This window comes from Ictidomys tridecemlineatus, chromosome 13 (genome assembly GCF_052094955.1).
Source record: "Ictidomys tridecemlineatus isolate mIctTri1 chromosome 13, mIctTri1.hap1, whole genome shotgun sequence".
In the NCBI taxonomy this organism is placed as follows: Eukaryota; Metazoa; Chordata; class Mammalia; order Rodentia; family Sciuridae; genus Ictidomys; species Ictidomys tridecemlineatus.
The window spans coordinates 21,664,158-21,679,954 of NC_135489.1; the positions used below are offsets into that span (position 1 = coordinate 21,664,158).

The following is a 15,797-nucleotide window of genomic DNA, read 5'->3' on the forward strand; positions in this document are numbered from 1 at the left end:
GCCGGCTTTACAGCATTTTTTTTTTTTTCTGTAAAGCTTGACTCTTCTGTATAAGCTGCGCTCCCCTCTCCAGCCACAGAGGCCCAGGCAAAGGAGAACTTGGTCTGTTTATGCCCTAAAGACTATTTCCAAAGGAAGGCAGGGTTCAGGGCATGGTTTCACTTGGAGAATGCGGGTGCCATTGCTCTCAGCATGGACTTGCTGGCAGAGGAGCCCAGGGCTCCAGGCTTTCAGGTTTCCTGAATCTGGGTATTTTTAAGGAAAAAGGAGAGTGGAGAGAGAGAAAATACAGAATAAAAACCAACAGACCCTTTTAAAATGTGCCATCTTATCTTGAATGTGGGTGAGAAAAGAAGAGGCAGGCGGAACACCCAAAGCACATTTTTAAGGGTTTTTAATCTCAAGGAAAATGAAACACACCATTGACCTGGGTGAAATATATTACCTACTCCACCTCAAACCAGAAACTTTTCTGGTGGTGGCACAGTTTTACCATTGTAAGACAAGCTCCCGAAGGCCAAGCCCTCCAAGAGGCTTTGAACTAACCTGCACAGAAGGGGAGTGGCTGCAGGGCTCCTTAAAATTGTGAAGCCAGAGAGTCAGTCAGTCCCCTAGGGCAGGGTTTCTTTGTCACTTGGGGTTTAATCCCTTTGGTGTGGTCATGACCCGAGTGTCAGCATGCCCTGAGTGTCTGCGTTTGTAACAAGCTCCCAGGTGATTCGGGTCCAGGCAACACACTTTGAATAGAAAGACCCTAGGACTCTGGTTCTCAAACTTAGCTACATGTTAGAGTCAACTGCAGGGATTAAAAAGTCCTGGAACCCCGGGCCCCACATCAGAGATTCTGAATTAACTGGTATGAGGAGGACATAAAAATTGATATAGAGTCATGAAGAGAGATACCCCTCTAGAGAGATGACTCTGGGAACAAATTATACATGGTACTGGAACAAACCAAGAACAAGCTTCTAGGTGTTCATGCTGAGTGGGTGCTGGATTGACGAGTGTGTCGGAAAGGAATATGGTTAACCAGGAGAGAGTTAATAAGAGATGATGGTTTGGATGCAGAATCCACAGGAGACATGTTATGGGCTGCCAACTTTGATCAGTATTACACTGTGTCAGGACCTTTTAGCTGGACCTATTAGCCTGTAAACCCAGCTAAGGCATGAACCAGGGCCCGCTGTTTCATGTGCTTGATTTTAAAATTGCCACTGGAGTCTGACCATCTTATTTTATTTCTAAGTCTTTAAAACTACAGCAATGGAATTGAGGAAGATTCTAGAGTGACCTCCTGCACCTGTGAACGTTGTTTGTAGACTATCTCATACTAATAGTAGATAGCACTTATGAAATATTTATTGTTAAGTCACTAGAATAGATATTTTACATATCTAACTGCTGGAGTGGTGTTATCTCTGATTTAGAGTGGGGAAGCAAAAATTGGGTTTGTGTCCTTTTTACAGGTGGGAAGGTTGAGGTCCAGTAAGTTTAAGGCCTTAACCAAGTCCACTAGTCAGCAGGCTTTTCTACCTAGCTGTTACCTCTCTCATCATGACCAAAGACCGTGGGACTATGGGACTGGTTCATCTGCCGAATCCAGCAGCTGAAGGCAGAGTGACTCAGTGGAATAAGTGGTGCTGGGTCCAGTGACATGGAAAGGTCACATGTCAATGACTTCTGAATGAGCTGCAGCTTGAAGGCAGAGAGAACACTTATCATATCTTACAAAGTAGTTCTGTAGAGAAAACCTAGAGGAATGGAACGTATTGCAGAGAAAATCATCTATCATGGTTTTCAAATCTTAGGTTTTGTTTCCTTTCTTAAATCACCAAGAGCCATCAGGCACACAGTTTGCAAGAGGCCACAGTAAGAAGAAATGTCCCCACGCCAACCCTGCTTCTCCAGACAGCCGAAGTCCTATCCCCCTCTGCTGGGTGACCTTGGTCAGAGTGGAAGGGGCCTGTTGCATGAGTAGTGTTTGCCTCACTCTGTATGTTTTTTGAAGTCTCTCTCCCTAGACAACATTACTTATGTCCACGTGACCCCACTCTAAACACTCAGGATACATAGGCTCCCCAATTCACATCCGACAGATGAGAAAATCAGCGCAAAAGCTGTTTATGTAATTTGCTTAAATTTTTAAATGACTGTGCTGAGATTAGAGAAAGCTCCTTAATATGAACTCATTCAATTTATCCAACTAACATTTACTGAGCATGAGAAGCTTCTGCTGGTAGGGGATCTTAATGTGTTACCACACTCTTATGCCTAGTACTCCTGGCACAGATAACCTGCATATTTTGGGGGTTCACTATCCTTCCTCTCATCCCAGGGCCTTGGCACCCACTTTACTTAACTTGGCTGTCTCTCCCTCTCCCTTCCAGAACACCTCCTTACCTAAGTTAACCTATCCTCAGGCATCAATCAACCACAGCTTCCTCAGGAATCCTTCTCTGTTCTTCTGCTTTTTGGATCTCTTTCTTGCAGTAGTTTCTTTCCTTTAAAGCCTTAGCTCATTTGAAATTATGAGTTAGTTAATACGTTTACTTAATTAGCATGTTTATCTCACTGGGATGAGCCACCACCTTAATACTGTTGCTGACACACTCAATGAATAGAGGGGAAAGAGTCATGGAAGGGAAGGGGTGTACTTATAACAACCCACAGTTGGATCTGCAGGGAAAAAAAAAAAAACTATGGTGTCCACAGTTTCTTCATTATTACTATACCTATAGCTTGATTTCAACATGATTGACAGCTCTTTACACCCACTTGCTTTTTTTTTTTTTAATTCCATCAATCTAAGGATACAGGGATGAGAGAATTATCTCCCTCAGACCATCTGGCTAATATTAATATATTAATGATATAATGCATAAACATTGTAGTTGATATTTTGCAGTCTGTCCCACTTTGTTGGTATTCTTTTTTTAATGAGCACTTTGTTCAGCCTTGTATCCCACTTAGCTGTGTGTGTGCTTGTCACCTCCGCTTGAAGATGAGCCCTTGGAGGGCAGAAATACATTGAAACTTTCCATTTCTTTTCTCATTTCACTGGGCAAATGCTCTGTAACTAATACCTTGACTCGAATACTTGATCTTATTTGATCCTTATAATACCTCAATGATTATATAAGGCATCGATAGTCCTACCTGGAAAATGAGAACACAAGTTTGGGGAAACAAAATGTGTACAGATGGCTATACTACAAATTACGGACCATGCTGAATCTATATTTTATAATGCAAAACTTGAGAGTTCTTACTTAGAAGAGCACATTAAATTTGGGGTCCTTGATTACCAGAAAGATATAAACAAACTAGAGAGAGTTCGGGTAAGAAAAATAAACATGATTAAGCTTCTGGAGGGGTATGAGGAAGGATTAAATTAACTAAATATTTATAATCTGGCTAAGGGAAGACTGAGGAGGAAGGCAAGCATGATTGATAGCTAGAATTATTCAACGCGTCAGCACAGAAGAGTCACTAAAAAGAAGGAAAAGAAACCAGGAGCCAGACACAGGATTGCAGGGAAGAATATTTAGAACAGGACTATCTAAGATGAACTGTGAAATAAATTTTTAACAACAAAAACTGATTCGGTGCTGAAAAGTTTCCCAAGGGAAAGTTAAGAAACAATCCCCGGAGATGTCTCAAATCAGCAAGAGAAAATAACTAGAAATTGTCCTGCGGGGAACAGCTCTGCCCAGACATTAAACATGAAAGGGAAAGCTTTGCAGATTTTCTCTCTAATTTATATTCTTCTGGGATCCCACGAGGCTGAGGAAAGATGTGGGAACAATGGATTGAGGACTGAGTGCCGGGGGTTGGCTTAGATGTCGCAGCCTTGACTCACATCTCTAATGAGTGGGCACAGAAGGCAACCCTCTAGAGAGCCCACTCCAAGCTCATCCAAGGCTTTATTTCATCCAGGGACCTTCATTAACCTGCCCCATGGGAGTAGGTGAAATGATAATGAACCCAAACAAAAACTGGAGGGGAGGGTGCACATGTGCAAGCAAAGAGGTCCCGCTGATCCTCACAGTCAGATATGCCATCAATCCAACAGCGATCTTGGGTCTATGCATTTTGCTGTGTTAGAAACACACCCAAGATCAAATGGTGAGAGTAGGGCTTTTAACTCAGGTTGGGTGTTTATCATGACTCAGTCATTCTTTGGTTTCATTATATTCAAGGGATTCATAACGTGCCTCCAATTAAGCCTGGTACCCCAGCATCTGTTTCACTAAGAGTGAGGCTCTACATGGACAAAGAAGCAGGATAAGTCAGAATACTGACAAGGTAGGGGTTGCTCTGTATAATCAATAATCAGTCTTACAGTGGCTAAGGATCTTGTTTCTAGACGAAAATCAGAGTACTTTGGGAAGATGTTGGAGTAAAGCCTGGGCTAAAGTGAACATGATACAGCATTTAGGCGACAGACAACTTGCTACAAGTTAAGACTACTGAGGACATCTGTGCCTGAAGGCAAAAGGTTGCTCAGTAGGAGAAACAAAATAACCACCAATAGTATTCCCATGTAAAAGCAAATGGATGCTCAATTGAAGAAACAGAATGACAGAATTATCTTGCTGAAATCACAAATGGCCAACAAATTTATGGGAAAAAATGTTCAATTTTATTAGCAATCAGGGAAATGCAAATTAAACCCATAATGAGATGTTAATTCACATCCACCAGATGAAGGCAAATTAAGCAAATGAAAATACCAAGTGTTCGTGGAGACAAGAAGCAAAGGGGACTTTCATATGTTCCTGGTGGGGGTTTTAATAGATGTGATATGTCATTGCCTTCTAAAACTAAAGATGTCTTTGCCGTGACTAAGCAAGTCTACCACTAGGTATGCACCTTAAATATGATGGCAAAGTTTTACCTGGGAACATGTATAAGAATGTTCTAAGCAGCATAACTGACAAGAGCAAAACTTTGAGTTCCCAAAGTCTATCAACAGGAAAATGGATAAAATTGTGGTTAATTATTACCAAGGAACATCATACAACAGAGTGGTTGAAATGCAGTCATACACATCCATATAGATGAATCTCAAATGCTTAATGCTTAGGCAAAATGCAGGTCATTATATCTCTTTTATCACAACCAAGTACAGGCAGAGCAAAATAGCATACTGAAGATGCAAGAATTTGCGGAGAAACTCTACAGCAGACAGTTATTCGTTATCACAGAGATCAGAAAACTACTAATGGACTCACAGGTAATTGTTGCTTTATTTTTGTTATGATTTTTTACATATATTATATGTATGTAAAGATCATAATTTAAAGAAATCATATAAAGTTGAAACCAGTAATATAACTAGAATTGATCTAGTCCACACCCTCATTTAATAAAAAAAAATTTTGCTGCATAAAGAACAAATGGTGTGCAAATTAATATCAAATTTCAGAAATGCTACAAAGCCATTATTTAAAATGAAATATCTCTATCAAGTGACTCTATCAAGTGACTCAGGTCCAGATTTAGACCCAATCTTACTTTAGATCCAATCTCAACAAAACTTTGTCTCCAATTTCTTAGTCAAAATTAAAACAGAAACAACAACAACTCAGAAAAAAATAAAAAACAGAAAAAAAAACAACAATATTTGGGAGAAGTCTTAGCTGGACATAAGGAAGTAGATAAATGTATCATAAAATGTATTTTATGAATCCAAAATAAAATTCTTAATAAAACAAAATTAGCAGTCATGGTCACTTCATGGAAAAAATAAACATCTAAATGATGTAGTACCTTCAGAAATCATCCTGATAATATCACATCATTTAATAAATGAGTTATAGTGACACAATGGGTCTATGAAGAATGGGTTTAAATCATATTCTACATACTTTTTAAAAGACAGTTGAGTGGAGAAGTATTTCTAAAAGACAATGGAGAAATTTGTGAAATCTAAAAATATTGAGGCTTCACCAGAAATTCAGTTACTAAGACCAATGGCTTGAGTTAATAATATTTATATTATCTGCTTAACTCCCTTATTCTCTTATAAAAATGTAAATGTGGTTTTAAGAACATTTTAGATAGTCAGAATAAAGTTATATTGATAAGATCTTTTATTAGGTCACAATTCACTAAGTTGGTATTTTCATTAGATCACATCATAAAGATTCAATTAATTCAGCGTAACATTTTTGTCCTAGATACTCTTAAGAGTAGCCCTCTGGCAAGAACCAATATTGAAAGGATGAGTAAAGGACAAGGAAGAAATCTCCAGGTTGCAACATCACTGTTCAGTTCTGTCACAAGAATCATTGTGAGTGGTCTTGGAGGAGGTCTTCCGACATGGAGGATGTGAAATGACTAAGCAAGAAAGAAGTCACAGAATTTGGATTTGATAAATTAAGCTAAAGCATATAACAAAACTAAGAAGTAGTTTATAGGCACTGGGCTCTGGGAACTTAGCAGAAAAGAGAAACTCTCCCACTCAAGTCATGCCCTAGCTATAGACTTGAAAAATACGATCAATAAATACAGAATGATTTGTGTGTTTCCTGGTTAGACTTTCCCTCAAGAAATGAGAGTTGTGAGTAATATGGTTGTTTGGAACTATTCATAAAAAGCAATATGTGCTGGTATATGACTATTGGCAAATTACCATTAATAATGAAAAGAAAGGCCTATTCAATCATATGCATTATTATGTATTTCTAGGCCATACCATTGGACATAGTTTAGGCATTTCTAAACTATCAAGAAAACATTTTTACTTAACAGTCGAGTTAAAGGGGTTTGCTTTTAAAACCTCAGGCTAAAATTTGCCAAAGAACTTCAGAGCACTATAATAATTTTGATCATCAATCAGCCAACCTGTATTTATTCACGTTTGCACAGTGCGGAACCTGAAAAATATAAGATAAGGAATCAACACTCTCGTGTGGGAGAAGCAAAAGTGTGATACTAAATTGTGCTGCAATTTACCTGAGTGCTGCAATTATAAAGGTGCATAATAATTTGCATTTTATTTTTTGCTATTACCCACTTGGCATATATAACATGTCATTTTATCTTGCATATTTTTTTTATTGGCCTGCAGGGAAAATCTGAGTTGCTTATCCTTTCTTATTGACAAGTTAAATTTCACTTTACCTGAGATCTTGTTTGAAGGAATATATCTAAAATACATAGGGAAATGCCATGCCATGAAAATTATGGTGACATTAAGAAATACTCTGATTTCTGGGGGGAAAAAAAGTAACTTTGAAGAAAATTAAAGTTCTGTTATTCCAACCGGGTAACACCTTTGTGAACAAATAACCTCCCTTAGCTAAACTAATATCCTATAGATTCACTTCGGTCTCTACTTAAAATGGGTGAGCTCTAGAATTGCAATAATTCTCACTGAAAGGCCACAAGTTTGAGTCTACTACGGTAACAGTATGACTTAGCTGTTTTCAGAGTAAAGCTTAACTCTCCGCTGGGGTTTGGGGAGGGGACATCATAAAAATTTAAAATTTTGTTTTCACAGTAAAATCCTATTACCTTGCAAAATGTTCCACAGCATGTTAAACATAGTGCCCAGTGTGAAGGACTTCCCTGGGCTGTCTCCTATGGGGCAGTACTGATGCTGTATAGCCTAGAGAGGAGCTATGGTCCTTCAGGGGCAGGCATGGAGAAGAAGCAGCCACAGGAGACGGCTGCACGTTTCACTGGGCATTGTGTCGATATTTCATCCAGTGTGCTTCAATCAGAGGTTACTGAGATCCCAAGCTAGGATTCATTAAGGTGTAACTATTGTGACAACTCATAAAACTCTTAAATCCTTTTCTGCAGCATTGTAATGGAACAAGGAGAGAGAGAAGACAAAAAGAAGATGCCGTTTATGTTCTATGAATCGTAAATGTGCACAGTACTTACCCTTCCACTTTAGGGATTACAGTATTTTTCCAGAACCAAGTGACTTTTTATCTTTTTAGTTAATTAATCAAGCAATCCTCAGCGGGTTTAACTCATTATTCTTTTTACTCAAGCAATGCTAAGGTTTCCTGAAATTCATGTGAAATTTATGCACATGGTTCATCTAAGAGATTATCATCAGAGATAGATTAATCCATCAAAAATTTATCATTAGAGCTGGTAGTTGTGTAACAAATATCCAAAGAGAGCAATGTGATTCTAGTTTGATGTGAGTCTCTGACAACACGGTGGGCCAGAACTATGAAAACTGGAGAGAGCTCTAGCCAGGCAAGAACTCAGTCACTAACGCAATAAAAACTGTCTTTACACAGTGAGGGCTACCACGATTAACCCCAAAATTAAACACTTATAGGAGAAAGCTTGGGGGGTAGAAATCATCACTTCTTTGTGTATACGTGTTTTGGATTTAGTTTAAGACATTGCTCCCAAACAACTGCTTTCTTTTCTTATCATTATAGTGACTGGAAAAAGCATGAGGAAGAAGTTTAGAATGGTAAATTCTCCAAAAAAAATATAGTAAGAATATTTGCTAAGTGTAATCTTAGGGCACATTCTGTCAGAGAAAGAGATCATCAGTTTGGAAACTTCAGCACTGCCTTCAAACAGGCAGCATGAGGTGAAACTTAAAATTGTTTTGGCCAGGAAGTCGAGATTTAAATCAGGGCTTGTTTCCAAAGGACAGTGGTCACACTAGATTAGATGACCTGACTTGGTGCACCTGGAAACATCCCAGGAGCAAACCACTCTTGCATTTGAAGAATCCCAGACCCTTGGATCCATGCAACAGGAGATGCAAGCCAGGAAGCAGAAGCACTTCTCTCATAAAAAAATGCTCAACAAACAAATGGAGTGCTGGGATTCCCTTAGAAGGTGCAGTATCATCTCTTCCCTCTCCAGAAATAAGTAAAAACATCCCCCTCCATAAAAGAAAAAAAAAGGAAAAAGAAAAATCATGCCCCCCAAACTCTTGTCAAATGTCCTGCTGGCCTGGAAAACCATACTGCAGCCTGCAAAGAAATGTACTTTAGGAAGAAGTTTCAGCAGCAGTCCATTCAGGAATTTAGAACTGAAGCTCTTTCTTCTCAATGGAAACAAGGAAGTTTGCTGAGAGGTTAACTTGCCAGGGAATAAATGTAAGTCAGACACACTGAGAAGTTATAAATCTCTCCCCGGGAAAAAAAAAAATGCCTATCAGCAGTTCAAGCCAGCCCAGCTTTTAAGAGCATTAAAGCAAATGCACTAAGCCTAATATATTCACACATAACACATGTGGTGGCCGTTTCACATGCTTCATAACTCAGAGGGCAGCTGCTGCTGTGTGGGAAATGGATACTGTGACAGGTCACTGGTGATTTATACTGCAGCACTCAACAGAGGAGTGGACTGCTGGCCTGCCCAGGGGCACTCAGGTCCTGCCATGCTCCCTCCACTTAACAGCACACCCAAATGGAGGAAGTGACTTGATTTGGTTGGGTGGGTAAAAAGGTGGTACATGGGGTCAAGCAGCAAGCCTTACTTCATCAAGTCCAGACTACATAAACTTACAAACTATTTCAATAGAATATAATACAAACATACTTGAAGAATTAATTAATTGATGGGTATACCTCCTATTTTATTCATTAACATCTATCATCTACAATTCCCATCTTACCTGAGATTCTAAGACTCTACTTGATGCCTCTGCCTGGGACTCGTGCCAAACATAGAAGATGGCATTTTACAAGAGCCTGCTAAAAGCCATGGTCCTCCTACCTCAGAATCAAGTTCTCACCTTATGCTGACAGTGTTCAGGGATGCCCTCAGTTGTGCCATAATAATCTTGCACAAATCCACAGCAGCTTCAGACTTTACCTAGAAAGTGGAAAGGGTCCCATGCTTTGTGCAAGTCTCTGTAATCCTTTGTTACCAATCAACAAAGTCTGCTGAATGGGAATTACACTACTGGTAAACTGGAGGCTTGGCCTTTTTAAGGGCACCTCCTACTGGTCCTTCCTTAGAGTGAACTATGCTTTCTTTATCACCAATTCCTACCATGTTCCCAAAGAGTGGATTTTGCTACTAAGAAAAAGGTGACACTCAGATTAATGAGCAAAGATGACCAGAGTGATTTGACATAGCCATATCTCTAATGTGCACTATCCGGTGTCCTGGGATCTGGGCAAAGGCCACCACAATTCATTTGCAATTATAACAGAAATGTATTTAGAAGCATAGAGAAGTTTAAAGATAAAGATGGACAAGCTTATCCCTGGGCATATCCCTTGTATGTATATATTTTCATCTGCTTTTCAGGCACAAATTAATCTAAGAAGATAAACTTTTAAAAAGAAAAATAAAGTAGTAATAAATGATGACAAGTCTCTAGACAAGCAACTTAAGTGGGAGGGGGATATTCAATTAATTTAGAGATTAATAAAACATATATTAAATCCATTACCATTCATCTATCTCCAACCTTTGCCAGACCAAAGTCACTTGGGAAATGGCTTTAAAATACTGTCATGTAATGGACATTGTCCATTTTTGTACACCTTGACCAATGCAATACATTCAGCCAGGGCATTTCAGATCTTCAGTCCCCTTTGGTTCTGCAGACTTCCTACCTAGCAAGGGATGCCCCCTCTGAACTTCCCCTCTGCTGTACCTGGCCTCCCAACCTGCCAGAAAGAGAGCAAGTCCATTTTCTGTACAGAGGCAGAGTTCTAAGCTTCGCTGCAGCGTCTGCGGGTCGCGAGGAGGATAATTTTTAAAGACACCTATTTATTACAGTGAGGATGGGCTCCCTGGCCCACCTTCCTTAGGAATAATTGCAGAGGACAAAGCTCTGGGAGAGAGAAGCCCGGGAGGAGGGAACCAGCCCGAGGGGGAGGAGGGATGTGGGCATAAGAGCGCGCGGCTGCGGGTACCCGCGCACCACAGGCGCGTGCGCATACACACACACACACACACACACACACACACACACACACACACACACACTCACGCTCGCTCTTTCTGGCCAAACGAGGGTGAGGATGGAGTGCGCGTGCACGCACACGGATTCCTGCCCGCGTGTGGCCGAGCCAGGCTTTGGGAAGCTTCGGGCTGGCTGGGCGTTTGACTGCCTCAATCCCTAGCGACCGTGAAGAGGCGCATTCTGTGCTCCAGTTCGCAACCCTTGGCCACGCAGCACATAGCGGGGACAAGAAAGACGGAGTTTAGGACTCCAGGGAGGCTGGGGATTTGGCCGTCCAGATTTGATCCTTTTCCCTGTTAATTTTCAAGGCTCAGGTTGGGGCGCTCCTACCCAAAGCCTGGTCCCTTCTTGCACGTTCTTTTCTTATGGATATGGGAAAAGGTCCTTTCCTAAGGGATTTGAATGTTCAGCTGGCGGCTCTTCTCCCCACCAGGCCTGCCCCCAGTACCCTAGCGCCCATCTACTTGTGGTGAAGTTCCGCAAAACGAGTGAACCTTATAATGTGTCACTTTGCTTTTTTAATTCTTTTGGCCCCAGGTCTGTATTCGAAGACTGCAGCAGCCTAGAGCAGCCTTCGGATCCCTCTTTCTGCGGCTTTAGCTCAAATCCAGTCGCCAAACAGTTTTGCCATTTTCAATTAAGAAACTGCGTTTGCCAAGTACCAGGGCTAGGGGCTGGCTCCCCAGAATATCAATCATACGGAGTTTTGGAGGTATCCTGGAGATATCTGGAGACTTAGCTGGCGAACTGCATTCACCATTAAAAATAAAATTAAAATTAAAATAACCTAAAACGTACCTCCCTCCTTCCTGACAACTCTGCGCTTCCTTGGGTACCAAGGTCCCCTCCTCCGAAATTACCCAAACATATTAGCTGTCCCTTTTCCGATTTTCAATCAGCAAGTCCAAAAATCCAAACCGGGAGGCGCATGTATTCACATACAAACGAGTCAACCCCACCAGCTACATCCCGCACAGACTTCCTCAAAGACCCCTCCATGCCCTCCTCCTCCGCTGCTCCCGGTTCTCCAATTCGCCTTCCCCTTCGCAGGTTTTTCTAAGGCTTTAAGGATCCAACACAGTTCCTTTCAACGACATCCCCATCACCTGTCCCAGTCAGACCGCTCTCCAAACCAAGCCAAGTATTTGCAAAAGCAAAGATGAGAGAAGCACTAGATTTTTTTTTTTTAAAGAGCGAAGAGGCGCCCCTCGCCCCCGCCGCCAACATCCTCCGCCCCCAAGGAGGGGGGAAAGTCTTCTGTCTTTTATCATCTGCGCGGAAATGGGGAACAGAGGGAGCGCCGAATATCTTTTTATTTTACCTCCACCCCAATTCCACTCTCGCCAAATGAAATGAGAAAGGAAAAGGGGTAAGAGGGTGGGCGAGCGAAGAGAAGAAAGGAAAGAACCTCTTACCGGTGACTTGAAGATGCGCGCTGAGCAGGGAAGCTCCGAAGAGTACAAAAGCCAGCTTGGGTACCCAAACACATCCAAGACTATTCTCCATATTTCAGCCAACACCTTCGGGGCCGGGGGTCCTGGGCAGCGGCGGCACTCACACACATGCACTCACACACGCATGTACACATGCACACACACGCGCTGAGCCCCTTCGGCTTCCTCCTCCTCCTCCTCCTCCTCCTCCTCGTCCTCTTCCTCCACCTCTTTCTCCACCTCCCCTGTGCCTCTTCTGCCTCCGAAGCCTTTTTCCTTGTCCACTGAGGGAATCAGCAGCAAAAAGAGGCAGCAAAAAGTTCCATTCGGTCCAAGAGATTCCGAGCCCGGGTAAAGTAACTCAAGGAGAGGGAGGGAGCAAGAGACGGGAAGATAGCTTTCGGCGGGGCTTGCAAGTCATCAATAAACCGAACATCCAGGAGGGACCCAGAGGAGAGGGCAAACAATCCGGTGACTGGGCTGGGCATTAAAAGGTTGAGGCTGGTTCCATGTCGTCGGTTGGGTCAAGTTGAAGAGGAAAATCCGCGCGAGAGCTGGTGATGCTGTTCGTTTTGCTTCCAAGAGCTAGGGGACCAAGGGAGGAGAGGCGGGGGGCTGCGGGGTGGAGCGCTCTCACTTGTTACTGGGGTGTCCGCCAGCGGTGTGTGAGCTGGGAGTTGGAACCGTACTATCCATTGATCCGGAGAAGTGAAGGGCTGGAAGGGAAAATGTGGAGACCGGAGGGAAACGAACTGGATCAGGCAAAGATTCCACGCGAAGGGGGGTTGGGGGCAGAGAGACGAAGGCTTAGGGGAAAAAAAAAGAGCGGACGGAGGAGGCTTCCAGCAGCTGCATTCGCCTGGTCTACATATCAATGCGCAGGGATGCCCTCTGCGGGCCAGGCGTGGGAAGTCACTTTTGTCAATGAAACCAGCCAACACCGTGAACGTGTTTTGCAGCAATCATTTCTGACACTCCACATTCAGGAAATTATTTTTATATGACTGTGAAACCTAGGTGGGCGTTTAAGCTAGGGCGAGTGGCCAGGGTGTTTACGTCCTTCCTTGTCCTCAGCATTACTTAAAAGAGAGGTTTGCATTTAGTGAAGAAAATAAAAAGTCACCCAATGCAACTCTCTTCTAAAACTAGTGGGAAACTGAGATCCAGAAATACAATGACCAAATCCCAGACCACTGTTTCCTGACATAATAGCTAGTATCCTCTTTGTGTAAAAGATCTTATTTCACCTGTCTTCATTCTTTTCCAGATGTGATTCAACACGTTTAAAAGCACTAACCATGTTTTTCTATGTTCCACGTGTACTGATGGCTCCTAGGAAACATGGACAGGAGATTTAGTGAGATTCACTCACTGTCCTCCAGGGGTTTTTTAATCAGTTGAGAGAGAAGCATAAATGGATAATTATAAATTATCATGATAAACACACGATGGTCTATGTAATAAGGAAGTGTTCTGGGAGAACAACAAAGATACTTCTTCAGTCCCTGGATATGGAGTGAAGTGTGCATACACACACACACACACACACACACACAGAGAGAGAGAGAGAGAGAGAGAGAGAGACAGAGACAGAGACAGAGACAGAGAGTGAGTGTGCAGGATGTGAACAGGAAAGAACTTTCAGGAAATTGTTTTGAGTTACTTTTATATCTTGTCTCTACTGGGAGATCTCCAGTGTCTTTGAGCAGAGAGGTTGTATGTCTTTCATCTTTGCACTCCTCACACATGCTAGGGTGAAACTTGGATAACACACATGCCATATATTTTTGCTGAACTGGCAAACTTGGAAACCAATTAATTTGGGCAGAAAGGATGATGAAGAGATGCACCATTTTGCTTAATTTTTTTTTGAAGATGTTCAGCTGAACTTTTCTCATTCTTCATTGTGTTACATTATTCATTTTTCTCTCTTCTGCACACTTTCTTGTCATTCTCTCAAATTCACCAGGGGGTGAGAGGATAAAATGTAAACATCTATTTAGAAAGGAGAGGGGGCGGGAATTAACAATATGGATCAAATTACCACCAGGAAAATTCCCATGACATTAAAACTGGACAAGAGTGTTTCCAATCCTTAGTCCTGTCCATTTCTTCCTGCTATGGAAAAGTAAAAATAAGATGTACCCTTTAAGCCAGAACTTTCTGAAGAAGGATATATACTTGTTTTGTTGTTGCTTTTGGTTTGTTTTGCAGTGCTAGGAATGGAACTAAGAGCTTCCTGCTTGCCAGGCAGATGCTCTACCACTGAGTCACATCCCCAGCCTGGAGCTTAGGCTCTTTGGAGTGCAATGATACTCTCTGTTGACCCCAAATTTCTCAAAACACCCAAGTTTCTATTACCTGAGTATATGGAGGTCTCTGAAGGTACAAAGTATTATAACTGAGTCCACTGCACTTTCTAGGAGATCCCTGCCAAAAACCTTTGGGAGTTTGTGAACATTCAGAAATTTTATGAAAAATGATTGGCTCTGGGGCACATGCCCTTACTCACCTCCCTGAGGTGAGTTTGAGAATCTTTAGCTTTCCTCAGATGAGCAAAATGAGTTCAAACCTGTGCCCTGCTGAAACTGTAAAGAACCATTAGATAGGAGGGTAAGGATGTGAGAAGAACTGCAGTCTTCCTGAGAGAACCATAAAGTCCATTCTTTCCCACATCAGTAAAAAAGATGCCCTCAAAAAGTGGGAAGATAGGAACCAAAAGTGTCCCATGTCACTCACATCTCTCTAAAGGTACCCTGTTCAGCTTCATACCATGAATCTTGCTAACAAATTACTCTTCACTATGGTCCTTAACTGATGCACCCAGAGCAATGCAGACCATCAGTCCACTGGACAATGATCTTCTAGAAAATATCCACTGAATACTCTTTGTCTTAGATGCTCTCGTGATTCTAAAACTGAGAGTAAATGACCACCGTGGCTTTTATGCTCCTACCCAGAACTCTTCCTCCACCTCAGATGACTTCAGCTTGATTTTGGAGTCTTCTCTTGGAAACAACCTTAATATTTTTTGACTCAAATCTCAGGAGTTTATTCTGGGGAGACACAGCACTTCCTTATCCTTCCTCTCAGAGGTGTCAGACCCACTTCCCACCTGGCTTTCTCATCGGGGGAAAAAGTAAACCAAAATATAAGCTAGGAAGAGGAAAGGAATGGGGGTCACAGAAAATAGTTTAGTGTAATTGATGGTCTTTCTATAACCCAAGACAGTTTAGAGCCCCCTTTGAAGATTCAATATGGTGGAAAAACATAGGGGATTCAGACACGGTTTTGAGTTCTGAAGACAAATTCATCAATACTTTCATTTATTCAAATCACATATATCCTAAATTATATGTGTTTCTGTGTGGGTGTGGAGGGAGGTATCAGGAAAAGTGTTTTGTTTTGTTTTCCTGAGATTAACCTAAGATTAGCCAAATGAATTAGTA

General features: G+C 41.8%; 1 protein-coding gene across 7 annotated transcripts in view; it reads right to left on the reverse strand.

Annotated features, from left to right (window-relative positions):
- Dcc (DCC netrin 1 receptor) overlaps window positions 1–13,166 on the reverse strand; it is a 1,068,266-nt gene extending 1,055,100 nt beyond the window's left edge. For 3 of the 7 annotated variants that reach the window (XM_021725007.3, XM_005323058.4, XM_005323057.4), the window contains exon 1: window positions 12,331–13,161. In XM_021725007.3, the coding sequence (XP_021580682.1) occupies window positions 12,331–12,421 (91 nt within the window). In that variant the 5' untranslated portion in view covers window positions 12,422–13,161. Of the gene's footprint in view, window positions 1–12,330 lie in introns of all 7 variants that reach the window. The other 4 variants (XM_040273020.2, XM_021725006.3, XM_040273028.2 and 1 more) reach the window with 3 other exon arrangements.
- Window positions 13,167–15,797: the final 2,631 nt, after the last annotated feature.